Below are 27,500 nucleotides of genomic sequence, written 5' to 3' on the forward strand. Positions count from 1 at the left end.
TATTTTCATTCTGTGATGCTTTCTTCGCACTTTTGTTGTTTCGCTTATCATCAACCACTCCCTTTGAATCACCACTTGTAATTTCCCCGTCTCCATTGCGAGATTCCTCGTCGTCCCCAACATTTTCTCTCGATTTTCCCTTCTCTCGTTTGCGTTGTTTCTTGTCTACTTTTACACTTTCTTCTGCTTCATCGTTATAACTATCTTTACGCTTCACCCCTGATTCACCCACCGGAGTTTCTACCTTCGACTTTCTCTTTTCTCGTCTGCTTCTCTTTTCTTCCTTTCTCGTTCCCTTATTTTCGCCATTGTCACTTTTCTCTTCTTCAACATCCTTTTCCTTCAGCTCTGTAATGACATCTTCCTCTTCTGAAGGTTTTGTGTCTGGTTTGTATTTCTTTCCGTTCCTCCCATCTTTCTCCAAATCAGCGGTCACATTTTCCTCTTCTTTGCCTTCGGCTTTCTTGTCATCTTCTTGAAACTCCTCTTCACTAGTTTTTTCACTCTTTTTGCGTTTGCTCTTTCTTCCTTCTTTTTCAGTTCGTTTGCCAATAGCGTTTTTATCTAGGGCTTCATTTTCCTCTAAAGTTCCTGCTCTTTGTTCTTTCTTTCCCCTTCTTTTCTTTTTCTCTTCTTTTGGCATTTCCTTTTCAGCAACATTTTCACTTTCCTTGTCTTCAACTTCAGATCTCTTTTTGCCTCCCTCATGCTGTTCTTCTTCTTCTTTCTGTTCCCTCTTGTCTCGTTTCTTTTTCCTCCCTTTCAACACCTCTTCATTCTCACTGATACCTCTTGCGTCCTTGTCTTCTCCCTCGACGTTTTCCTCTTCAGTTTTCTTTCTTTCTCTTTTACTCCTTCTTCCATCTGTTTCCATTTCCTTTTTATCAGCGATTTTCGTTTTTCCAGCATAACACTCCTCTTGGTCTTCTTCCTCGACACTCTCTTCTTTGCGTTTCTTCTTTTCTCTTAAACTGCTTTTTATTTTAGTTTCCACTATCTTTTCATCACCACTTTTCTTTGCCTCACCCTCAGTGTTAGGTTTCTGATATTTTTCCTCTTCATTGTCCTCTTTTGCTCTCTTTCTTTCTCTTTTACTCGTCTTTCCTTCTTTATTCACTTCCGTCTCTTCTGCAGTTCTAGTCTCCTTAACTTCTTCCTCGTCATTTTCCTTTCTTGTTTTCAGTCTCTTTTCTCTCTTTCTCTGCTTCGCTTCCGGGGCGTCATCTCCCTCCACATCTTCCTTCGCGTTTTTCCTGTCTTTCTTTCTTATCTTTTCCGCTTTTAAGCTTTTCTCCTCCGCTTTTTCTTCGTCAATGTCATATTTAACTCTTCCTTCAACTTGTTCAGACTTCTCCTCTTCATCCTCTCCAACTGAAGGAACCATGGCTTTTTCTGATTGAGAGCTTTCTGTTTTTGCCCTTTTGGCTTTTCTTTTGCTTTTCTTACTTTCTTTGTCCATTACTTTCGATTTAATCTGTGACAGGTAGAAACAAAAGCCAAAAAAAGAAAAAACATTAGCAACACTTCTTGGAAAGACTTCAGAAAAATATATAACAAAGAAAGAAACCAAATACTTTACGAAACACGCTTATGTCCTGATACGCTGTATTTCAAAGATTCTGTTTCGGGAGGGGTGGGAGGGAGCGGCACACAAATATTGGAAGATAGGGGAAAGAATGGCATTTTGTCCCAGCCACTTAACAAACCTCTACATAAATAAGTAGGTAAATACTACAGATTGATTTATACAGCAGAGGCAGTGTAGTGGCGAGAGATTTCCCTCAACCAAATTAAAAGTGTCATAACTTACGATGTCTTGGGTGAGTTGAATTTTCAGCAACTTTTCGCTGTTCGCTGTCGTTTTCACCACATGTTAATACAATAGTTAAGGGTGCCTTCTATCACATACGAAATATTTCTAAAATAAGAAAATACATCAGTAAAAGTACTACAGAAATTCTAATTCACAGTTTCGTTAGCTCGAAGTTGGACTTTTGTAATTCTCTTCTTTGATTTACTTTGTATACCCATTAAACAACAATCGCTAAGGGACCGGTTCCTCGAAAGCCGATTAACTTAATCCAGGATTAGCGTAAACTTTTGTTTCATGTTTTGAACTTTTTGGTTAAAGTTTCTTTTGCTTATTTTTTTTTTCAAGATTGACTTCTTCTAATGTAAAGTCTTGCTGAATATCAGCGTTGAACAGCATTTGGGACTGAGTTGAGAAATAAACTCCTTGGGTAATTCTTAATTTGGGATTAGTGTTAATCGGCTTTTGAAAAACCGAATCCAGAAGATCACTTTGATAGTCAGACATAATTTTATTTACATGTATTTATTCTAATGAAGACACATGAGATGTACCCACATAGCATTACCATCAACATCACAACCACATAATTTAAGACATTCTTCCAAATAATCAAGTTTGCCCTACACTTGATGATGCAACTTAACCCATGGTCCAGGCCCCTTCCAGAAAAAGGGTTCATTATTGCCTAAAAATGCTAGAACAGTCTTCTATTTAAAAAGGGCTCATCAGTGAAATATCAACTAAATATGAGAAAAGCAACTACAGGTACATAGATTAAAGAACTTGGGAGATTGGAAGACATGTGTAGGGTGCAAGAAATGATATACTTTAATTGCCTTTAAATGTTATTAAAATGTAATTTGTTTATCTAATCATTCAAATCCTAAATTGTATTACAACAATAAATTACTGTATGAGTCAGACATTTAATTACATAATTTTGAGATTACCGTTAACACCCGCAGATAAGCTGCACCCTAAATTTAAAAGCTGAAATTTTGGAAAAAGTTTTTTGGAAGACATCAAAAGAAATCTAAAGTTGAGTATTCAGAAGTTCTCTTCATCCACTGTTCATTGAATGCAAACTCACTATTAACATTGCAACAGAAAATCCTTCAAATTCTTACCCACAATTTCAGCACTTTAATAAAATGAACATCAGTTCTACCAACTTTGACATATGACTGATCTTTTTCTGGTATTTGTTGACAGGAATTTCTTCATTCAACACAGTTTTTCCATAGATTTTCTCCTTACAACAAGAACGTGACCAGCCAGCGGTAGCTTAGTAACTAGGCATTAGATCGGAGGCGTAGATAAGCTGCTCCTCCTATTTCTTGCAATGATTTTTGGAAGAAAGATGCGGCTTATCTGCAGGTGTTTACGGTATCTTGAAACAGAACACATGATTCCTTGAAAAAGGCCACCTAAAATCATTATTGTCTGTATTAATAACTATTAATACAGGCCTACATGTTTACAATATGCAAGATTTAAAAAGGACTAATTTTAAATCAGTTCTAAAATGATCAAAGTAAAGAGAAGTAAAACCCCTAAGGAAAAGTGACATAGTACTATAGAATCCCTAAGAAGTAGAGCATTCCACATCCAACAACCAAAAACGAAAAAAAGTATTCTTTAATGGACACTATCATGTGATGATCACATGCACAGTATTTCTCAGATCCAGAGATTTTAACAGACTTTAATTTTTTGAAACGGCTTACACTTCGATTATGCCATACGTTGAATTTCTCATGAATTCACGCCATAAAAAGTTTCTCCTCATTGTAGATGCTGTATTGGTATTTTGACTGCTCTTCTTTGCTTTCTTGAGGAGATCGAATCATTCTTTGTGTGCTACATGTTTAAGATTCTGCATTCGACAGCGCCATCCATATTGTCTGCACCGTTCCAAGCTTAAAAACATCAGGCTGATGTTATCAAGTTTCAATTCAAAAACCTGGCGCACGCGTGACCGTGAACCTTTAAAACCTAAAATGGAGTTGGGTCAAGGATATCTTATGGCTTTATTTTAATGCTAGCCAGCTGCCCTCTGGAACAACAATCCCTACCAAATTTGTTTAGATGCACAGACCATTTCCACTGTTATTTTCTTTGAGAAAAGACAGTTTCCAAACTGTTTTGGCCAAGATTAAGGTATACTTCGACATGACAGGCTGGCAATCTCTGCAACCCATTCATGATGCCTCAAACCAAGCATCCAAGGTAGCTGTCATGCTGACAAGCAGTTCACACAATGAAGGAAGAAGACAGGACGTCAGTCAATCGCACTGCTACGTTTTCTGTTAATAAGCATGACAGCTTAATAATTTCAACTTAACTAAGTTGAATTAATTTACCCGGTAATTTCATGCGATTTTGAACAGAAAGTCCTCACTAGGGTACTAAGGCAGGGAACACCAAACGTCATTATTGTCAAAGGTAAACAAGATAGCACATTACAAAAAACACTGTGCCCAGCTCTGCTTTTGTGCAAATTAGTCCCAAAGAATTACTGATTATCCAATGAAGACCGCAATCAAAAGCCATAGCAAAACAAAAGAGGATATTCACATAGAAATGAGAGTGACTGAAGATCGTTTAAAAGAGACAAACAACATGGTATAAAACATTAAAGACATATTTTCTGGTTGATTGACAAAATTTAATGGTCTGCATGTGGCTAGGGTACCATGCCTTTGATAGTGGGTCATCATGTGAAATTAATGTATAAAGTTCAAAAACTTAATCAGTAGTTTAATTTTATTATTTAGGTAGGAGAAAAGTAAGGTCATCCACTGAAAAAGTTAAAGCTTGCACATGCATACCCGGCCTCAACATATTTTGTTTGACAGTAGAAATGACAGATATTATCTCTTGATCAAACACAGACTTCATAACACAGTAAGCTCAAATGGTCAGCAGAGGATAGTTCTTTATGTGTAAAGAAACCATTAACTCTGGATTTCAGTCAGAAATGGATTCAACAGCTAAATCTGATGAATTCTTCAGGATCCAGCAAAGCCAGTCTCTACCTCTCCTCTTTGAGGTTAACTGGTTGTGAAGACTGGCACAATTTCAAAAAGAATACTTTCGCCTTTGAGTGTGCGGTATCTCATTTCAACAAGCATGCTCCACCGCAGAACGTATTGATCCACCCCTCATTCATTCATTCATTCATTTTATTGCGGTCATAAATCGTTGAAAATACAGGAACTAATAAGGTTCGACTCTCTTTAGATCCAATTAGTTTTCACCAAATTTGATTTTGTTAATATTTTTTTCCTTAATTAAGCCTGGAATTTATTTTGTTTAAGCTTAAATATAAGCAATTGAAGAGAGAATTTCCTTGGTTCCGCCGAAAGACGATAACGTGCCAAAAGAAGGGGACCCAAATGTTCAACATATAATTACTCATAGCTTAAGCAAAGATAAAGTATTTTTCTCGAATAAAGCATTAACTTACCTCAAAGATAAATGACCAAATTCATTCATCTTCGCATGTTTACAAAAACACATGTGTTGGAATGAAGCGGCGCGGAGACTGGGTACGAAAACTGTGTGAGGAAGTAAACTTTCGGCTTCCCTCACATCCCAGTAACACACACGATCCTGCAAAATGACAGAGAAGAACAGGGCTGTGATATTGGAACTCATGAAAACTCCTGAAAATAATAAATGTGCAGATTGCGGAGCACCGAGTAAGAAATTTGAAGTGGTGTGATTTTTGATAGCTTAACGGAGACTTCTTTTTTGGCATGTATTGTGTTTTTTATTTGATTTCTTGTCGACTTCCTTTATGAACTTGGTGTTGAAATGCATAGATCCTGAATGGGCATCGGCGTCGATGGGGCTGTTCATCTGCATTACATGCAGTGGAATTCACAGAAATCTGGGCGCCCAAGTATCCACAGTCAAATCTTTGAGGCTCGATACTTGGACAGACGAAAAACTAGAGGTAATTTCAGTGCGTTGAAGCATTAATAATAGGTTATCAGCGCCGTTTTACTTGCAATTGTCCATGGAGCGGCTTAATATCTTTTGCATTAATTTCGATCAAAATACATTGAAAACAATGCTCTTCTTTTTTTCAATATATATGTGCCTGCTTAATGATAAAAGCTCTGAAAGCAAGCTAAGTGTGGTAGCAATCAATGCAATTTTGAGAATAATTCGATGAAATTTACCCTGTGATATAAGCCTGCTGACTGCTGTATTCGCAAGCATGATCAGTTTAATTTTGCAGCTGGTTCACTTTAAAAACCGTTTCTATCTATTATCAATATTGTGTACCCTCAAATATTGATTATTGATTAAATTTCCTCAAATAATTTAAGCTTGAGCTCTTTCATTTCCTCGGTCCAAAATCACATTTCTTCATGTAAATCAATCATTTGATTATCGCAGTTTGATCAGTGGTAAGGTTAGCAGCTTATGAGTAGTGATTGCTTTTATTGAAAAGCTAAGCAACAGTTTACTAGGAAAATGCACCAAATAGTCAGAAGGTTTCCTTATGCCTAATTTGAACCAACTGAAATAAACATTCCAAGTGATTTGTTAAAAATATTTTAATCGCCACAAATATTTTTACAATGACAAGAACTCAGATGATAATTACCTATTTTAAAGAAGAAGAAACGAAAAACTGTAATGTCTTCATCAAGGTTTTTTTTTAATCATTTTCATGGCCTGCATTATAATTTGGTATACGGTAATCACATGATTTTGAGTGCAATTTGGAATAAATGAGCACAAGTAAATTTGTGCAAAGACGAGCAGAATTTCAATGTAGTCTTTGAAAAATTTTACAATTAAGTGCTTATTTATTCCAAATTGCACTAGGAAAATCATAAGATTACTTATTAATGATATACATGCAAAAATTTCACCTTTATTGCACTAATTTCACTTTTCTGCACTCTGTTTGGGATTCAACACGCTGAAATTTTTGCATGTGTATTATTAAGTATAATTATATACATCTACAGGTAATCACATGATTTGGAGTGCAATTTGGAATAAATACTCATGAGGTAAATTTTTCAATGATGAAGAGAATTGGTAGTCATTGAAAAAAATTATGAGTGCTTATTTATTTCAAATTGCATAAGAAAAGTCACAAAATAATGTGATTACTTATTAATAATATACATGACAAATGAGGTAATTATGGTAATCAATCTGAAGAAACGTTTGTTATGATGCAAAAATTGCACCATCCTGGAAACTGCATTTCTCTTTGCCAATCAGAATGGGAAAAAAGTTTATTTGTATTATTATTATTATTATTATTATTATATTAAAAAAATGATAAATCTAGCCATTAGAGCGACATATTTTATCTTCTGTCGTAGAAATAAGACTTGGGATAGCCCAGACTTAAAACTTTAATTTTTATTTTTATTTTTTTTATTCATTTGTAAATACAGTATACAAGTATATCACTCAATTTCAAGCAGCCAGTTGTTAATTGACTATACGTAGAGAGATTTACAACTGATGTACAAATAAAGTTTCCATTATTATTATTATTATTATTATTATTTATTGATCGACTTGGATTTCTCAATTGAGCAAAAAAAATTACTGTATTAGCAGGGCTAATATGGCTTACAGGTCCTCACACATTCGTATGACGAAACAGATCCTTTTCTGAGGTTAAAAACCTGGCTACCAGCCTATTAATTAACTCTTTTTCCTTCTTTCCCAACCGCGAGAAAACTGCGATAAATCAGCCGTCGCCAAAAAATGTCTTTTTCTCAAAAAATATTAAAGTTAGGGGGAAAAAATACATCATTTTAAAGCTAAGAAAATAGGCTTTCCAACAGCATATAACTCGTTTACAGACAACTGAAACATTTTATAAAAGCGAAAGTTGAACGAAAAAATTTGAGAAAAATAACAGTAAAATATGTTTTCCAGGCAAAATTTGGTCATTTTAGCGTTGATTACGAATTTTTGGATGCAAAACTAAAATTTTCTGCAATTTATCTGCTTTCTTGGACATAAATTCGATCGAAAACTGATGAGGCACAAATATTTTTAGATTTTTAGTAATAATCGGATTAGCGATCAATGCGTAATGTGATAATGCGATAGAAGTGTCAAATTTGCGACCCGTTGCTAACGGCAATGGAAGCGATCGCATTACGAATAATTAACCTCTGTTTGCCAAAAACCACCCAAATAACCGATTTTTCAACGGAAAATTCATCCCAGACTATTCACTGGACATGTAATAAAGGTAAATATGTTCGAGTGAAAGCGAAAACAAGTGAATATTTTGAGGGAAAACACAATTATGTGAGATCAAAGGAACATGTGGTGAAGACACGCAATTGCATCGCTAGGAAAATCTTACCTTTTCAGCAATTTTAACGCTTGAAGTCCCATCCAATCCACCTGGTCTAGTCTTTGAATTCACTATTATCGCTGCCCTACGAATCTTCAGTGTTCTATATAACAGCACACGTGGTAAAAGACGGCTCGACGGGCGACAGATTGTTGTCGATGTCCATTACTCATCGCTTTTATTGAGCTTCATAAGGGTATATTTTGTTCAAAGATCCACTAAAACGCCATTCGTGTTACATGACTTTCGACGCCATTGCTGGTTTAGTTAATAGTTCTACTTTGTCCACCAGAGAAATCTACGCATTTCCCACTACCCTCTCGATCCTAAGAAAATACGCACAGAAGGCTCTATGCACAAAGACACCACTTAGCAGGGGAATGACAGGCAAGACTTACCGACACGGAAAATTAAAAGAAGAAAACGGAGAAATCTACCCATTTTCTGACTGGGGTTGCCATACGGCAACCCAGTAATAAAGTCAGTGGTATAGTTGACTCTTACAAGCGTAAATAGAACAAGAGAAAGATGTGTGGTCACTAGAAATGGTGTAAAAAATAATCTTAATTATTTTTATTAATGGGGAAAAGTTTTGAATAAAATACTAGGAAACAGCAGAAATTGATCGAAAGCCACTTTATTCTAGGAAATTTTGTGACAGATATGGGAGACGTTTTCCATGTGAGAGATGCCTGCATAACCTGGGAAATTTTGCATAATTATTTATAAAAATTAAAGAACTTGCTTTATCAGCCAGAAATTTCACCAGTTACATAATATAAATAATAATAGTATTGCAAATCATTTTTACAAGATACATTCACAATGGCTGGGACAGCAGATTTTTTGCTGATATTGTATTAATCTCTAACAGATTGAAGCTCATGAACTTGAAGTGTTTAACTCTGGTTCAGAGCTGGGGTTTTTTTTGAGTTTAAAAATTTCCTTTTTTGGATGTAACTTAGCTCATGCATTTCCCACGCACGTGCAGCTTTGATCTTAGTTTTGTCCATATTTTGACATAAAATTGGTGACCTAAAATCCCCAGCTTTGATCCAAGGATAGAGTTTCAGATTACATGCTTCAAAGTCATAACTGTGCTTCTGACCCTAAGGTATGGAACTGATTAATCCTGATCATGAAATGTTTATTTCAGTTCATGAAACAACATGGAAATGACAAAGGAAATGTAATATGGGCAAAGAATGTGCCAATATTTTACAGAAGACCAAGGCCAGAGGATGCTCAGTATGTAAACATATGCACAATTACATTATTGTACTTTACAGTTAAATTAATTTTATGGGTTTACTGGAGATTTGGGTATCACAAAATTACATCATTTTGCATGACATAGCATCATTAAACAGTCCCTTTTGCTCAACAATTCTCTGCACTAATGTCTAACACTAATAATATTAAGATTTGGTTTGCTAAACTCTCTCTCCTTTAAAGTCAGCATTAGACTGAGGCACCTGAAAGTGGAAAAAATGGCTATAATTTGATCTGTGACAATGCAATGCTCCGTGCGCCAAAGGTGCGCGCGCAGATTACCATCGTTAAGAGAATATGGTAACCCATCTGTGCAAGAAAATTTGGTTTTGGTTTATACCGTATGATTGTGCGTCCACATCTCCATGTATGCCAATGTGAAACTCTGTGGTGCAACCCACGTATTTTGGTGGGAACATCTTTGATATTGGATATCCATGTAAAGGTTAATTGACACTTGTCAAAACAAGGTATCTGCTGACCAGTCTTGCGTGACCATATTGCAGGCTTAAGTTTAAAGCTTATTGAGGTCAGCTGTTTTCTTTTTTTAAGTTGACTGCTGAGCAGGTACTTCCTGCTAGCAGAGCTGACTCTTTTCTTTTGTGTTTGCTGGAGCTGATGAGTACAGGAAAGGGACCTCTGCTATGGGTTGAAATTCACTGTGCTGTGGACGGCAGTTGGATCAAAGCGAGTTTCAACCCATGGAAGAGGTCTCTTTCGCGTACTCGTCAACCCAGCGAACACGATTGCAGGCTTAAGCCAGGTTAACTTATTGAAAGAATAAATAACAGGGGAGCTACACTTTTAGGCTTGGCTAAATCTATATTTTATTACCAGATTGACGTCACATATTGCTTTGCATTGTATAGTTCTTTGAAAACAGGTACGCAAAGTAGTTTGTGACATCAACCCAGTATCAAAGCCATTCCCCTTTATTGCTCAGTCATGGATCAAACTCTGACCACTTTTATGCTCTTTCAAAGTGAATATCTAAAAAACACAAAATATTTGGGACGATTGCAAAGAGTAAATAACGTGGAAAAGTTTGTTGAGGTGATAAGCACTTTAAATTTCACTCTTGGCTTCAAAAGAATGACTCGTAAAAGACTGACTAGTCCAAATTTTTCTGAAACCTCCAGATGTTCTGGCAGATAAGCCACCTTTTTTAGCTCCTATTCTTGAGGGCAAACAGTGCACTTTTATTGGCCACTGTGTTTCCAGTAATCATTGTTTACAAAAATAATAATTCAAACATTAATTCATTCTTATCATTGTATATGATAGTGTATTGAAAGAGCAGTGGATAAGGGCGAAGTACGAGCGTAAGGAATTTGTTGATGGAGCACCAGAACCAAGCTACTTAAATGGTATGTTTTTGAGAACTTTTCCAAGCAATGTACATCTACATACGTATACCACGCACCGGTGGCTCAGTTGGTTGAGCACCAGGAAGTCACTCGGGAGGTTGTGAGTTCAACTCCGGCTGGGCCAACATTCAGGGTCTTTAAATACCTGAGGAGAAAGTGCTGTCTTTGCAATTACATCTGCAAATGGTTAGACTCTCTAGTCTTCTCGGATAAGGACGATAAGCCGGAGGTCCCGTCTCACAACCTTTCAATGTTCATAATGCTGTGGGACGTAAAAGAATTAACCCGCACACTTGTCGCAAAGAGTAGGGCATGTAGTTCCCGGTGTTGTGGTCTGTCTTCTGTGGTGTATCATGGTTGGGAGGGTTAAAAATGCTCGGAGACAGAACCGTAAGTTAGAAAACTGTAACAGGTTATTACGTATACGTCTCCCTTGTTAAAAAAAGATAAAACAAACAAACAAACAAACGTCCACGCAAAAACTATTAACCCATTGACTCCTGAACTGGCACCCATTCACAAGTAAAATTAGGGAGTTTAAGAAACGACGATGGCTACAGCAACAACAACACCAAAAAGCAGTAAATATAATATTGGTTAAAAGAACCAAAATGATTGTGCTGCACGTACGGCACGCATTTTTGAACATTTCTCTTCCATACTCGTCAAAAGTACTATGTGAAATGACGAAATTTGAGGTTTTGACGACGACAACGTGGACAAACTACAGTGAATCGACGTTCAGTCTCACTCTTTACTTCAAATCCGTCCGTACCAATCCAGTTTTATGACACTTTTCCCATATTGTATAATACAGTTTATTATTCAACACATTGTGACGATGTCCAAATATGGTCATAGCGCGATCAATATGCGTCATGCGTACTCAACGTATACCCTGCGATGTACCTAATTTGGTGTGTTGCGGAGAAAAATAGTTTTTCCAGCTTTTTTTCCAATAAATGTAGAAACTTGTGCTTTGTCATTAATGTGTTGAATAACAAAACAATTACCCTGCTCAATCTTGGGGAGTATCGTGTGATTTTAGCCAACTCAGCCTACGGCCTCATCGACTAAGTATCAGGCGATATTGTGATTTCGCAGGATAATTGTTAAATAAACAAGATGGAATAATCATGAAAATACTTTGAATAGCTCAAACTTATATTTTGAAGTGACGTTTTCGTTGCCGTAGCTGTTTTGGTTTCATTCAAGCAGTACACATACATGTAAGATATAATCTTGAGTAGATATAGGAGTGATCAATACTGAGCGCGATAATGCCAATAGAGTGCCTTTTTAAATATCAATTATTGTCCAGTTGGCTTTTCACGAATAGATATAGGAATATCATTCGAATGATAACATCCAATAATAAATATTGGATGGTGATACTATTAATAACAAGAGTACATGGAAGTGTCAACATGTGAATCCTTACTACTAGTTAGTATAATTTATTGTGACTAGAAGTTAGGAAAAAAGAAAGAAAACTTTAATCACTCTCTGAAAAACTATGTCCCCATTAATGGAAAGAATCAAGAGGGATTAGGAGCCAAGCAATGGGAAGAATCTCAATTACATGGTTGTTTGTCAAAAACCTTATTGACAGTTTATTTACTGCTGAGATTTGCTCCCAGTGACGATATTGTTGAATAAATTTATTATGAAGTGCCTGTAGACCTGTAGAACAATTAAGCAACACAATTTTCTGTTTCCCATTTGCAACCTTGTTTCTTCTTTTTAACATCAGGTACAATGCGAGGATATTTGAAAAAGAGGAAGAAGGGTGATAATCATTGGCATCAAGTACTTTTTGTCCTTTCTGAAAAAGAACTGGCCTACTATCTTAGAGATCAGGTCTGTGATTCTCATTGTAAAGTTACTGTATTATAGTTTTCTTTAAGACTCAAACCATTGCAGTCACCAGCAGTAGTTGATTCCAGGTAAATTTTGCCTTTAATGGTTACCTTTTCAATTGCCATTAGCCATCTTTTTGCGTGATCAGATTGTCTGTGCATAATTCCAGTAATCCCTATCTTTTATATCCTCTCACTTGTCAACAGTCACTTGCAGATTATCTAAATTTTTCATAATGCAGTCATGGTACATTATAACACAATACTTTATTAATTTTAACGAAGGTAACACATCAACCTTAAACAGTTTTCTATATTCTATATTCTTCTACTCCCATGTGCAAGGGTTATCTCAACACCTTTAGATCATATAATTTTATGTGTAACACACCTAGATTCTTGTTCTAATCTATGGACTCAGCAACCATAATTTCTATCTATCCAGCATTCTTTGTGCCAGGAGCCTGTGGGAGTATTACTATAAACAACGAAACACTATTTAAAGCACCATGTATGACCCCACCATACATTGAATACTAACCAACAAAGGTTGGATTTGAGATTAAATATCATTTTAGGCCTAAAACATTATTGCTCCTAATTCATTGAGATTAAGATTATGATTCAGATTAAGACTGACATTAGGAGCAATGACTTTGTAGGCCTAAAACAATGTTTAATCTCATATCCAACCTTTGTCGGTTAGTATTCAATGTATTGGGGGGTGGGGGTGGGGGGTTTTATATGGTGTTTTGGTGCCTTGTTTTGTTGTTTCTAGTGGCATCTGTGTTGTACAAACAACAAAGGAATCTGGTTGTTAAAATGATTTCCAATGCTTAGATCAAAGTCTGCCTACATAAGGAACAGAATATTAGAAAACGTGGGAAAAATTACTCTGGAAAACACTCAAACGTGCAGCACCAATGTGCAGTATGTGACCTTCTTTTAGTGAAGGAGGTGGTCTACATATCACTGACTGCTTCCCATCACCACCGTTTTTAATGACTGCAAACCCTGCAGTCACTCTTTAATGAAAAACGTGATACGAACTGACCAGAACGTTCAACTCCTGGAATTTTTTAGGACTCATATTGACGAATCCACCTTTAATCCATTGAGTCCTAGGAGTGAGACTTGCAAGATTTTATTCTGTCTAAAGCTGCAGCTACATGAGTGATTTTTGCTTGTGCTGGTGATGCGATTTTTTCAAATTTCGTCGCGTCGCCAGCACAAGATGAAAATCACACATGTAGCCACCCTTGAACTGACCACACAACAGGTGAAAAAATTCGCAAGAAAAAGGACGGCAGAGTTGAAAATTTTGCGACAAAATCGCAGAGATAGTTGCTCATGTAGCCACCCTGCAACTTTATGCCCATGCTTGAAACGCAACTAAAGAGTATTTAGCCAATGAAATTATGGGAGGAATGTATGTTTATAGTGCCCAGGTCTCTTGAAGTATGCGATTTGCGCGGCCTTCAATTTGTTGCCAAAATTTGCCACAAGTGTAGCCACCCTGGTGCACAGGTGATGCAACAAAATCTGAAAAAAAATCGCATCACCTGCGCAAGACAAAAATCGCTTGTTTGGGCCCGCAACTTAATGCCAGGCGATTTTACTGGCTCATCAATAGAGAGAATATTCTGTTGGAGATTCTGTTATAATGATCAGATGAAGTATCAACTGCTGACAAACTGCTGACCAAACAAGTCAGTCACTGTTATTTGTCCATTTTATCTTTTGGTAGGATGAAAAGCCAAAAGAGACATTTCATGTTACAAAAATTAATGTCACCTTTGCTCAAGAAAGAACCAATATAGACAACAGTTTACAAATTACGCATGTAAAAGATGGATCAACAAGGAACTACTTCGTGTGCTCAGACAGTGGACAGGTATAGTGCACGATTTTAAATATGAAGCATTGGATCAGCCACAGGAGGGACTAAAAAATTAATGTAACCATCAGCCAGTTTTTGCTGTAACAAAGTTACAGTTTGTAGTCGTTTCAAGTGTTAATGGCTGTCAAATAAAAAAACTTCCTACTCTAAATCAAATTTAATAGAAATCTGTTTATTTTGCCACAAAGAAATTTGAATAGTTTTACACAAAAAATAGAATGAGGTAAGAAGTTGGTATTATTATTATCATCATCATCATTATTATTATCACATATTTTGTTTGGCGAGGAGGCCTAAAAGAAACTACTAAACACATAATTGAACTTCATATCAATACATAATGACCACTGGTGTTGTAAATCAAATCATGACAAATCTGGCTTAATTAAAGTTCTTTGTTTGCTGTGAGAGATTTCTGTCCAGGTACTACCTTCTGTCCAGGTACTGCTTCCCTCAAAGCACAATCATGATGATGATGATGATGATATTGGTATCATTAGGGTTGCTGTTTTTTTTTCTTGCAGCTAATAGTAGATTGGTACATGGCAATCAGAGCAGCAAAGTTCAAAGCATTAAGACAAAATGGACTGACAGTTGACCTTGCTAGTGTAAGTGATAGATCAAGTTATCAGAGTATTCACTGTTATTAAAAACTGAAGTACGGATATCAGATTTCCAGCATTTCATTGGCTCACTGGACACAGGCTATCAGTTCATATACCTGCTCTACCAAATATGGTCAAGGAATATGTCAGCAATAAAGCAAGCTGAAAACAGTTTTGCTGCTCTGACGAAAAATGGCCAACAAAAGCCATTTTGGACCAGAATTGACCAAGGCCGAAATTTATGCTTTAGTCGACAATACTAGCCCTGAGAACACCCAATAAGAAGAGTTGTTGATTCTGGAGTTTATTCTACTCAGGTTTGCTGGATATTGAGTGATTATAACCAGTTTCGTGCTACAGGCTTCGTTGGTTATCTATCACTTCATTTCCAACGCGCCCTTGTAGAATAATTGTTAATTATCCAGCATTACATCTTGTATAAGGAGAGTGGGTTTGACGAACTCGTTGAATGTTATTCAGGATCATTAGGCAAATGTACTCTCTGTAAAGAATTTTCGTTTGAACTCTCGTGGCCTCCTTTCACCTTGGTGAACTTTAGTACATACGTCACAATCACTTTATCATTATTTTTTACTTGGTTTTTTCTGGTTCTTGGCTACAGGTTTGTCTGTTTCATTGTGGCCAAATTTATGCCTTGCATCCCACTGATGAAGCACCATTTACTATTTAGAAACTGATGAAATATTTGCTTTACCTTTTAAAGTTAAACATGGAGCTTATGAGGGATTTCACAATAGAAGGAGTACTTGAAAAGAAGGGACCCAGAGTAAGAATGATGTTGTCATGCTTTAAGGACTTGTACGAAAGTGCAAGTAGTTGATGTAGGGATGCAGTGACTAAATGGGGAATGTGCTGGACTTGTAGTTACCTGGCCCCAGTTTAGGACCTGGCAAAGTCAACACATTATGTTCCTTGCCCAAGACATCATACTCTCACAGTGTCTCTTCACCCAGAAGTGCAAATGGATACCAGTAATTTGTTGCTCGGGGACAGTCTCCATCACAGACAAGCAACCCCTCCTGGGGGGACCAGAGAATTGTTACTAGTTACTTAATGCTATGGTAACTGGGATAGCTCATAAGACACTTACCTTAGAAAGACTTATTATAAAGACTTTAAGTTATTACACGCACTTGGGTGAAAGTTCCAATATTATTTTCATGATGTTCTCAAATCAAAGATCAAATCCTAAAGCCAAAGGTGACATACGTTCACATAAAAAAGTGAAGGAAGTCTCAGAAAAGGTCACACCAAGACTAATAATAAATTATTAATGATTAATAATTATTAATTAATCAATTATTGCAGGTTTCAAATTTAAAAAAAATACTGTACTTGACTGTAGAAATTTGTACCTTTCCTTCACATACTGATTCTTTGTTTAGGGGGAACCCTGGCAAAAGAGGTGGTGTACGCTTGATGGCAGAAGATTCCTGTATTTCGAACAAGCGATGGTGAGAGATGATGATCAACGTTTTAGGAAAATCAGAGACATTTCTATGAAAAAGCAATCACTTTGGTCCCCACTAGCAATCTGTTACGAGACAAACTGCATTGAAGGGGTCAACCTGCAGTGTAATTAAAAGGACACCCCTCGGCCTTAATTGAGCTTTATTTAAGTGTCAAGTGTACATAGCACTGGGGTACTAGTTGGAGACAATGTACCAAAATCAAATAAAGACAACTTACCAGTATATAAAATCATAAAAATTTCGTTTTATCAAACGAGTTGATAAAGGTCGGGTAGTAGGTTGTCGAAGACTTTAATTCCATCTTGCTCACAGTCCGCCTGCATGTGTATGCTTTCTGGATATATATAATGTGCCAGCCTACTTAAATATGCGTATACAAAATATAACGTGGTGATACAATTGGTGCTAATTATCATGTGCCAACATGTTACATTTCCTTCTCTTAAAAGCTATGTTAATTGAAACGAAAAAAAACAAAAACAAAAACATTCATTCAGGTAGAAGTGTCTTATAATTACACATGTTGACAATGAATAAAGTTAAAATATATAGGGTTTGCTGTCTGGTGTCCATATATCATACTAATAATAACTACGAAGGGCTAACGCTCGCAACTTCGGCTTTCCAAATCTTTATCGTTTGATAAAACCAAATGTTCATGTTTCACTCTGCCACCGACGCAGCTCTGCAGTTTCTTTAGAAACTAGAAATTCATATTAAATCATAGGTTGCTTTTTTTGAGGAGAAGGAAAAACCAGTGAAAGTACCCGGAGAAAAACCTCTCGAAGCTGTGTAGACAACCAATGAACTCTGGGAAGTCTGGGAATCAAACCCAAGCCACATTGGCGGGCGGTGAGTGTTCTCAGCACTCCGCCATCCCTGTTCTCTAAAAAAATCTGTGGTCCATGTGAACTGAAATGATTGTTTTTGCATTGATAAAATAAATGTGTCTCTTACAAACTAAAGTTCATTATGCAGGACGTGGGTTTCATTAAGTTTTAAAGTAGAAGGGACCTTAGAGTTAATAGAGTAAGCGGGCACCTCTATCATTTTATTTATTAAAAACTGAACCACGGATATCAGATTTCCAGAATTTTCACAAGCTATCAGTTCATACATGTATACCTACCTCACTACCTAATATGGTCAAAGAACAGCGTCAGCATTAAAGCGAGCTGAAAGCATTTTTTGCAGCTCTGAGAAAAAATGGCCTAAAAAAGCTGTTTTGGATGGGAATTGACCGAGGCAGAAATCGATGCTGCAGTGGAAGAGTTGTTGATCCAGCGCGCCCTCATAGAATGATTGTTTAATAGTTGGCTTTTGATTTTGAGACCTCCTTTGAACAAAGGCAGGTACTTTAATCGGCGTAGACGGGTACTAGTACCCGGGTCCCAGGGGGTGAGGCTAAACCACGTGGGTGGGTGGGTCGTGGGTCGTGTTTGTTTGAAGATAAAAGATATATATATATTAGCTCCCTCAGTGTTCGGTCCAAATTTGTCTTAGGTCTTAGGTCTTGTCTGTTTCGAGAATTTCCAGTCATTGATTTAAAAAAGGGTAAGGGTTAGGTTAGGGTTAGGGACCCACGACCCACCCACCCACGCCGATTAGACACTCTCGGTCCCGGCTTCTAATAAAACCCCTGATTATTGTTATGGATAATCCTCAAACTGCTAGTTGAAACAGTGAACGGGGGAAAAAATATTTCAAATCGAACATAACATGCATTGAAAGCCACAGTAATTGTGCAAAGGCTACCAGATGGGTATTAATTAACCAAGCATGGTGTATTCAAATTTGGGGCAATCAAAGGCAAATCAATAAAGTGGTCTAGAGCGAGTTTCAATCGAGTGTCGTAAAACCAAAACCAAAGTAATTACTTTGGCTAATCAAAAAGGATGGAGACAATCCAGTAAACCAGTCAAAACTGAAAGTAATTACACATAGCCGACACAAAGCGCGGGAAAAGGTGCACGTGCGAGCCACGATTGGTTTTGGTTTCACTTCTGATTGGTTGAAAAGTGATGCAAGAACTTTGAACCAATCACTGAGTGAATTAATGCAAAACCAATGCAATTCTCTCATCACTTTCGACACTCAATTGAAAACCGCCCTATGTGGCATTGTAACCGAAGGTATCCACTTGCAAACACAAAATCTTAACCACCGTACTACACTGCATCCTAAATTCACTTTTTTCACCCCGAAGCAGCTCCCATTGATGAGTAAAATCGTCTGGCATTTAAGCACTCCGTTCTTATCGAAATTATAAAATTCTGATACTGACATCGGAAACCAAATTTCCGATAATAATTTGGAGATGTTCAATCTATCAAATCTTACTTCTTGGAGTCAATGGGTTATAGAAAGGGACAGCTTTTTAGTAGATGTAGAAGTTGTTAATATTTATCAAGTGATTCAGGAACGTCATCACTGATTAAAAAAATAGAAAAGGCATGACCTTTTGTTTTGCAAATTCTCTGCAGGACGCTACTCCAAAAGGCGAATTTATTATTGGTTCAACAACAGAGGGCTTTTCTGTCGAAGAAGGAGATTTATCAGTAACGTCTCAAGATGAAGACTACTGCTTCACACTTACAGTCCCAAGCCGCAAATACCCCCTAAAGGCAAAAACAGAGAATGAGCGAAGAATGTGGTTAGACTGTATATTGGAGGTTATTGCTCAGCCCATGACAGATGAAGACAAGACAGGTACTAAATATATATATGTATATATTTTGATATCATAAAACAAGGCATGAAAGTGAGTAGAAGTGGTCAGGTTCTGGATAACAGGCCACATTCAGCACTGAGTGGCAGCATTCAGAACCACTGTTGGGCTTAAAACCCTAGAATAAGAATGTGTACCTATACCGCATACTATACCTGATGCCTCTATGTAAAGCAAACCCATTTTGTCATTTTTATCTCGAAATTTCGTTTCTTAACTCATCCAGAACACTGCGCAAAACTGTTAAATAAATAAATAATCTTTTGACCCATCAGTGAGTGAGGGGCATGTGTTTCTTACTGTGATGACATCAAAAACGTCTACTTTAAGATGTGCAAGTGACACACAGCTGTGGAAGTGAAAGGCTTGTGTCTTTCCTTAGATGATGTAAAAGAACTTCTTTTCAATGCAAATTAAATTCTATACTTCATGTTTCATAGGGTTAGGATAGAATTGCCTCTCACTAGCTCAGGGCCCCTGGGACAAAATGACTGCATGAAAGGTGAAGGGTCCTTAATTTAACAAGGGTGGCACGTGGCAGTCAAATAGAGTTACTGATGAACTTGTGGCCCTCGGTGCACACCTTTTACCCCTCCCCCCCCTCCCCATTCGCACAAAATTCAGTATACTTGATTTAAAAAGAAAGCACATTGAAACCGTGTTTAACTTAACAGCTTCAAAACATGGTTGAACAGGGCATTAGTTTTGTTCAATGTTTGGTATGAATTTTCAAATTCTTCAGGGTAGGTTCTGTTAATTGAAAACAAATTTCATAGCTGAGTTTTTATGACACTTTGGCTTTCAGAAATGAAGAAGACGAAAAGGCCAAAACCGACTCCCTTTCCTTTTATGAAAAGTATCCGAGCATCATTTTTGAGAGATGAAGATTCACCATAAAGCACAGAACAGAAGAAATAATGTCTAACATTTTGCTGCAGTAATAATATTTTTGTATGATATCGTTATTTTATTTTATATCAGTTATAACAAAGAGCTGCCAGAAGAGATGAAATAGAATATGTTTTACTTCAGTCGTAGCAAAATGGAAAGGCCAGACAATCAAAAAGAGTAGGGACGAAGGGGCCTGGACAAGAGGGAAATGTTTGGCGTTTAACCAACATCAAACAATGTTTCGTGACCAACCATTTTAACGTTATGCTTGATCGTGGTTGATCGTGTTTGAGAAGTCCATCAAACATTCGATCAAACAACCTAAAACATTTCTTTTGTTCTAGTGCTTGATGGCCGAGGTTTTGTTCGTTTGGCCAGCCGTATCAACCGTGTTTGGCGCGTGCATGCGTACCACGCTTGCTCAGCCTCATGTATCCAGTTTTTTTTTTACGTATTTGTGACCCATAGTTCTCTGCTTGTGGAGTTTGATCTCAGTTAGATCAAACATGTTTTAACCGTTTGGCCACTCACTTCAACATCAGCATGTTTGCTCACCAAACAATGTTTGATGTTGTTAAGGCCCGTTTTAAACGTAGCATTTTAAATGTGCCGAATCTAATGCAAATGAGAAAAATCTATTGTTTTCGCTTATTTGCATTAGATTCGGCACATGTAAAATGTGATGTTTAAAATGGGCCACATTTCCCGTTTGTCCATGCTCGAAGGTGCGTTGCGACTGAGAGTGACTTTTATATATTTTACTCATTGATGGGGACGGTTCAGGGATAAAAGCATTGAAAAGTCTAGCTATCCTACCAGCAGATAAGTAATAATTATGGAGCAAGTTTCAATCGAGTGTCGTAAAACCAAAACCAAAGTAATTACGTTGGCCAATCAGAAAGGACGGAGACAATCCAGTAAACCAATCAAAACTTGAAGTAATTACACGCAGCCGACACAAAGCGTGGGAAAATGTGCATGCACAAGCCACGATTGGTTTTTGTTTCACTTCTGATTGGTTGACCAAATGGTGTGAGAACTTTGAACCAATCACTGAGTGAAGTAATGCAAAACCAATGCAGTTCGCTAATTACTTCTGACACTCAATTGATAACCGCTCTAAGTGAACTTTACTTTCAACTTTTAATTATTGAATATATAAGACTAGAGGTTAATTTCCAGGGCCCAGTTGTTCAAAAGCCGATTAACGCCAAGGAGTTAATTAATTTCTCTACTCCCAAATGCTGTTAAACGCTGATATTTGGCAAAACTTAACAATAGAAGAGGTCAATACTGAAAAACAAAAATAAGGAAACAAAACTTTCACCAAAGAGTTGAAAACATGAAACAAGAGTTCACGCTAATCCTGCCTTAAGTTAATCGGCTTTCGAACAACCGGACCACCAGAAAACCATGAATAGTCCAATTCGAATTGCACTAGAACCGCAGACCAAAAATGCAAAAGACGCATTGGTGCAGGGTTAACCTCGACCTGAAGGGTATCGGTGCACCTGTATGTGATGTTTTCTTGGAAAATTTCACTCTTTCTTGGGTATGTCGATGAATATTTTTTAGGCTGAGGCTAACCGTGTAAAGAGACGCCTTTGGTTCTTCGATCCAGTGGTTTTGATGAATTCGAAAACTGGGCAATTCGCGATTTAGACATCACAAAAAGTGGCGAATATCGGCAGAGATTATTTTTTTTACTTTTTTCTATGCTAAGATGAATTGTATTCCGGTTAAAAATAGAATGAAATTTATTTCTCTAAAAGTGACAAAATCCTCTCAGTATTCTTTCAAAGGCCCATGCACTACCTAGCATGGCTATTTTTGCAGCCCTGCTGAAAGTATTGTATGGTGTCACACAGTGTCAGTGTACAGTGTAAGCGTGGGACCAGGTGCTGGCAGGGAACTGGATGATGGGATCAGGTTCCCCACTCACCTCTTAACCTGTCAATTTTCAGAGCCTGGTTCCAGTCAATTATATGCATATTATGAGGGAGCATTACGGGATCATATGGAGATATAAATATTAAAAATATAAAGTACAATTATATGTACTGTACTCATGTTCTAGATACATGTATTAAAATCTGATTATGCTTAGGTGAGTTTATAGTTATTAATAACGCACATATTGTAAATCTTTGGTGTCTTCAGGCTAAAATAGTTTAAATGAATCCAATGAAAGTGATTAGCATAGTTACTAAAACAAGGAATGACCTAAATGACCTATAATGACCTACACTAGCTCAGGGCCCCTGGGACAAAATGACTGCATGAAAGTAAAGGTAAAGGGTCCTTATTTTAACAACGGTAGCGCGTGGCAGTCAATTAGAGTTACTGATGAACTTGTGGCCCTCGGTGCACACCTTTTACCCCCCCCCCCCCCCCTCCCCATTCGCACAAAATTCAGTATACTTGATTTAAAAAGAAAGCACATTGAAACTGTGTTTAACTAAACAGCTTAAAAACATGGTTGAACAGGGCATTAGTTTTGTTCAATGTTTGGTATGAATTTTCAAATTCTTCAGGGTAGTTTCTGTTAATTAAAAACAAATTTCATAGCTGAGTTTTTATGACACTTTGGCTTTCAGAAATGAAGGACACAGAGAAAAGCAAGAAGCAAAGATCGGATAGCTTTGCTGGTAGTCTTGTGAAAAGTATCCGAGCATCATTTTTGAAAGATGAAGATTGACCATAAAGCACAGAACAGAAGAAATAATGTCTAACATTTTGCTGCAGTAATAATATTTTTGTATGATATCGTTATTTTATTTTATATCAGTTATAACAAAGAGCTGCCAGAAGAGATGAAATAGAATATGTTTTACTTCAGTCGTAGCAAAATGGAAAGGCCAGACAATCAAAAAGAGTAGGGACGAAGGGGCCTGGACAAGAGAGAAATGTTTGGCGTTTAAACAACATCAAACAATGTTTGGTGACCAACCATTTTACCGTTTGGCCACCTTGTTTGGTGCTGGTTGATCGTGTTTGAGAATTAAGTCCATCAAACATTCGATCAAACAACCTAAAACATTTCTTTTGTTCTAGTGTTGATGGGTGAAGTTTTGTTCGTTTGGCCAGCCATATCAAACGTGTTTGGCACGTGCATGCGTACCACGCTTGCTCAGCCTCATGTATCCAGTTTTTTTTATGTATTTGTGACCCATAGTTCTTTGCTTGTGGAGTTTGATCTGAGTTAGATCAAACATGTTTTAACCATTTGGCCACTCACTTCAACATCAGCATGTTTGCTCACCAAACAATGTTTGATGTTGTTAAGGCCCGTTTTAAACGTAGCATTTTAAGTGTGCCACATTTCCCGTTTGTCCATGCCCGAAGGTGCGTTGCGACTAAGAGTGACTTTTATATATTTTACTCATTGATGGGGACGGTTCAGGAATAAAAGCATTGAAAAGTTTAGCTATCCTACCAGCAGATAAGTAATAATTATGGAGCGAGTTTCAATCGAGTGTCGTACAACCAAAACCAAAGTAATTACTTTGGCCAATCAGAAAGGACGGAGACAATCCAGTAAACCAATCAAAACTTGAAGTAATTACATGCAGCTGACACAAAGCGTGGGAAAATGTTCATGCACAAGCCACGATTGGTTTTTGTTTCACTTCTGATTGGTTGACAAAATGGTGTGAGAACTTTGAACCAATCACTGAGTGAAGTAATGCAAAACCAATGCAGTTCACTAATTACTTCTGACACTCAATTGATAACCGCTCTAAGTGAACTTTACTTTAAACTTTTAATTATTGAATATATAAGACTAGAGGTTAATTTCCAGGGCCCAGTTGTTCAAAAGCCGATTAACGCCAAGGAGTTAATTAATTTCTCTACTCCCAAATGCTGTTAAATGCTGATATTTGGCAAAACTTAACAGCAGAAGAGGTCAATCCTGAAAAACAAAAATAAGGAAACAAAACTTTCACCGAAGAGTTGAAAACATGAAACAAGAGTTTATGCTAATCCTGGATTAAGTTAATCGGCTTTCTCACAACCGGACCCAGAAGATATGTTTTGGACCGAAACAAACAAGGCCACCACTTCTTTGTTTAGGGACAAAAACATGGCTTCCCATGGAATTTCACCACCAGAAAACCATGAATAGTCCAACTCGAATTTCACTATGACCACAGACCAAAAATGCAAAAGACGCATTGGTACAGGGTTAACCTCAACCTGAAGGGTATCGGTGCACCTGTATGTGATGTTTTCTTGGAAAATTTCACTCTTTCTTGGGTATGTTGATGAATATTTTTTAGGCCGAGGCTAACCTTGTAAAGAGACGCCTTTGGTTCTTCGATCCAGTGGTAATTTTGATGAATTCGAAAACTGGGCAATTTGCGATTTAGACATCACAAAAAAATGGCGAATATCAGCAGAGATTATTTTTTTTTACTTTTTTCTATGCTAAGATGAATTGTATTCCGGTTAAAAATAGAATGAAATTTATTTCTCTAAAAGTGACAAAATCCTCTCAGTATTCTTTCAAAGGCCCATGCACTACCTAGCATGGCTATTTTTTGCAACCCTGCTCAAAGTATTGTATGGTGTCACACAGTGTCAGTGTACAGTGTAAGCCTGGAACCAGGTGCTGGCAGGAAACTGGATGATGGGTTCAGGTTCCCCACTCACCTCTTAACCTGTCAATTTTCAGAGCCTGGTTCCATTCAATTATATGCATATTATGAGGGAGCATTACGGGATCATATGGAGATATAAATATTAAAAATATAAAGTACAATTATATGTACTGTACTCATGTTCTAGATACATGTATTAAAATCTGATTATGCTTAGGTGAGTTTATAGTTATTAATAACGCACATATTGTAAATCTTTGGTGCCTTCAGGCTAAAATAGTTTAAATGAATCCAATGAAAGTGATTAGCATAGTTACTAAAACAAGGAATGACCTAAATGACCTATAATGACCTACAATGGTCTACAATGATGATGATGATGAACTTTATTAATGTGTTGAGAATCTCTAGCGCATAGCACTAATTGGTGACACAGAAATAAAATAATGTAGGATAACAATGCTAAAAATAGTAAAAGCTAGGGAGACTAAAAAGAAACCTAAAACCTATTTACAAATAAAATGTAGTTTTACCGAACAAATAAATGCAAATCAGGGGAAAATGCTAAACATAGTGACCGAGCTCCTGGAGGGGGGACTGGAAACTAGACACTTTAAAGGCTTTTTTCTCGAAAACCAGCCGTACAACCCCACCTCAAAATTTCAGGATTTCCGAAAGCGAGAAAAAGTAATTATGTAGAGAAATAAATAGTTAAATCTGCCAGACAGGTTTTTCACAAATGACAAAAACGTCGATTTTCGTCTATATTAATAATAACTGAAAAACTGTCTGATAGAACTTTTTGAAAAAATGTTGACGGTTTTGTCTTCATGTTGTTTACTAATTCGCAAAATTTTAACTCTGGTTGTACGGCTAGGTTTTGAGAAAAAGGCCTTTGAAATGTCTAGTTTCCAGTTCCCCCTCCAGGAAGTCCGTCACTATTTTAAGCGTTTTCCCCAGAGTTGTATTTATTTGTTAGGTAAAATTACATTTTACATCAATTGCAGTGACCAACACTTCACACGAGACAACATTTTGCTTTTAATTTCACAGATTTCAAAATTTTGATATTTTTTCTTCGGATAACTGTAGTAAGCCACCTTTAATAAGTGACTTAAAATCAAAGAGAAAGACAAAAGAGGAGCAGGGTGAAGAGTTTGGTGAGCGGAGAACATCCATTGTGCATCGTCACGCAAATGCTTTTAGTCCATTGCATGACAGCCCAAATGACGACAGCAATTACGCACGTGGCCTCGACTCGAAGGCACAAATAAACTGCGAAAAGACCCTTTGATGGTTTTCCTTTGTTTTAAAGCTAAATTGAAAATGTACAAATATCAAAGCTTTGCTTGGCAACGATAAAATGTTAATTAGTGCAGGAAAAAATGAAGAGACGATTATAAATTAATAAGTTATTCTTCCCACAATGTTTGGTTTGGTTCAGAGTGCACAATGAAAATTTTCAACTTGCTCAGCAACAAGGTTTTGATTGGTTCCAAGCGCAGAGTGGAATGTTTTTAACCTTTGTACTGCAAACATGCTGCAGTGCCCTCAGAGCTGCAAATTGTCTTTTATTTTGGCTAATTACAGATCATTAGCTAATTCTAGCTTATAATGTACCTCATTGTAGGTCATTGTAGATCATTGTAGATCGTTGCAGTTCATTGTAGGTCACTGTAGATCATTGTAGTAGGTCATTATAGGTCATTGTAGCTTACTGTAGGTCATTGTAGATCACTGTAGGTCATTGTAGCTCATTTTAGGTCATTGTAGATCATTGTAGGTCGTTGTAGGTCACTGTAGGTCATTGTAGATCACTGTGAAGCTCTAATTGTAGGTCATGGTAGCTCATTCCTTGTTTTAGTAACTACGAAGTTATCGGACGTTTTATACTGTACAGTGATGGAATGCAGTCTAGAATAGAGCTGTATACACTATCTAAAGAAGATGAAATGCCGTAACATTGTCAGTACTTTTTATCGAATACTGTTCTTTGGTGAAATAAATCTTTTCTCCTACAGAAAACATATTATTATTGTGCCTTTTCTTCAAACTGCCAATTCTTCAAAGTTGTGCCACAGTTGGCGTGTTCCCATTCTGCACAATCCCTTACCACTGAAAACTTTCGTTCAAAAAATAATTTATGTTATAAATATTGCATTAGCTTAAACTGTTCACTCCAACGTAATGCCATTTGGTTACATGAGAAGCTCACTGCAGAGAGTTGGTTTGCATCCACCAGGCAAGAATTAATGGTTCGTAGATCAGATTGAGTTGCATGGTCTCATTGCACCGAACGCAAAAATGGCCACCAATAAATTACTCCTTTGTCTTTGTAAAATTTAGTCTGACTAGCCTCGTCTTACAGCAAAAATTCTTTCAATTTTGGACGTGTTAACAAGGACAGTCAGGCTAATTAACACAAAGACAAAAGAATAATTTGTTGGTGGCCATTTTTTAATTCGGTTAATTAAAACGTTTTTTGGATTCTTGGACTTCAATGCAAGCGCCGGTGTCTGGAGGTACTGCGTTTTTCTCCCTTGTTCAAACATTCCGCATGCGTAAATGTTCTAGCCTGCGAACAGCAGACGCATTTCCGGTCGTCGCTTCTCTGCT

At 37.1% G+C, this 27,500-nt stretch overlaps 2 protein-coding genes across 6 annotated transcripts in view; one reads left to right on the forward strand and one right to left on the reverse strand.

Moving 5' to 3' along the window:
* Positions 1-5,367, reverse strand: part of LOC138060761 (glutamic acid-rich protein-like) — an 11,561-nt gene extending 6,194 nt beyond the window's left edge. Inside the window, exons 1-4 of one of the 3 annotated variants that reach the window (XM_068906616.1) lie at positions 5,283-5,340; positions 3,889-4,119; positions 1,811-1,918; positions 1-1,474 (exon numbers count right to left, since the gene is read on the reverse strand). The exon at positions 1-1,474 is cut by the window's left edge and continues 480 nt beyond it. In XM_068906616.1, the coding sequence (XP_068762717.1) occupies positions 1-1,459 (1,459 nt within the window). In that variant the 5' untranslated portion in view covers positions 1,460-1,474; positions 1,811-1,918; positions 3,889-4,119; positions 5,283-5,340. Of the gene's footprint in view, positions 1,475-1,810; positions 1,919-3,888; positions 4,120-5,282 lie in introns of all 3 variants that reach the window. The other 2 variants (XM_068906615.1, XM_068906617.1) reach the window with 2 other exon arrangements.
* Positions 1-23,122, forward strand: part of LOC138060762 (arf-GAP with dual PH domain-containing protein 1-like) — a 32,135-nt gene extending 9,013 nt beyond the window's left edge. The window contains exons 1-11 of one of the 3 annotated variants that reach the window (XM_068906620.1): positions 5,359-5,517; positions 5,641-5,774; positions 9,325-9,416; positions 10,725-10,807; positions 12,561-12,667; positions 14,414-14,560; positions 15,091-15,174; positions 15,896-15,958; positions 16,578-16,646; positions 19,148-19,373; positions 22,881-23,122. In XM_068906620.1, coding sequence (XP_068762721.1) covers positions 5,436-5,517; positions 5,641-5,774; positions 9,325-9,416; positions 10,725-10,807; positions 12,561-12,667; positions 14,414-14,560; positions 15,091-15,174; positions 15,896-15,958; positions 16,578-16,646; positions 19,148-19,373; positions 22,881-22,981 — 1,188 coding nt within the window. In that variant the 5' untranslated portion in view covers positions 5,359-5,435 and the 3' untranslated portion in view covers positions 22,982-23,122. Of the gene's footprint in view, positions 1-5,358; positions 5,518-5,640; positions 5,775-9,324; positions 9,417-10,724; positions 10,808-12,560; positions 12,668-14,413; positions 14,561-15,090; positions 15,175-15,895; positions 15,959-16,577; positions 16,647-19,147; positions 19,374-20,197; positions 20,405-22,880 lie in introns of those variants that run through there. The other 2 variants (XM_068906618.1, XM_068906619.1) reach the window with 2 other exon arrangements.
* Positions 23,123-27,500: the final 4,378 nt, after the last annotated feature.

This window comes from Montipora capricornis, chromosome 8 (assembly GCF_036669925.1).
Source record: "Montipora capricornis isolate CH-2021 chromosome 8, ASM3666992v2, whole genome shotgun sequence".
Taxonomy (NCBI): domain Eukaryota; kingdom Metazoa; phylum Cnidaria; class Anthozoa; order Scleractinia; family Acroporidae; genus Montipora; species Montipora capricornis.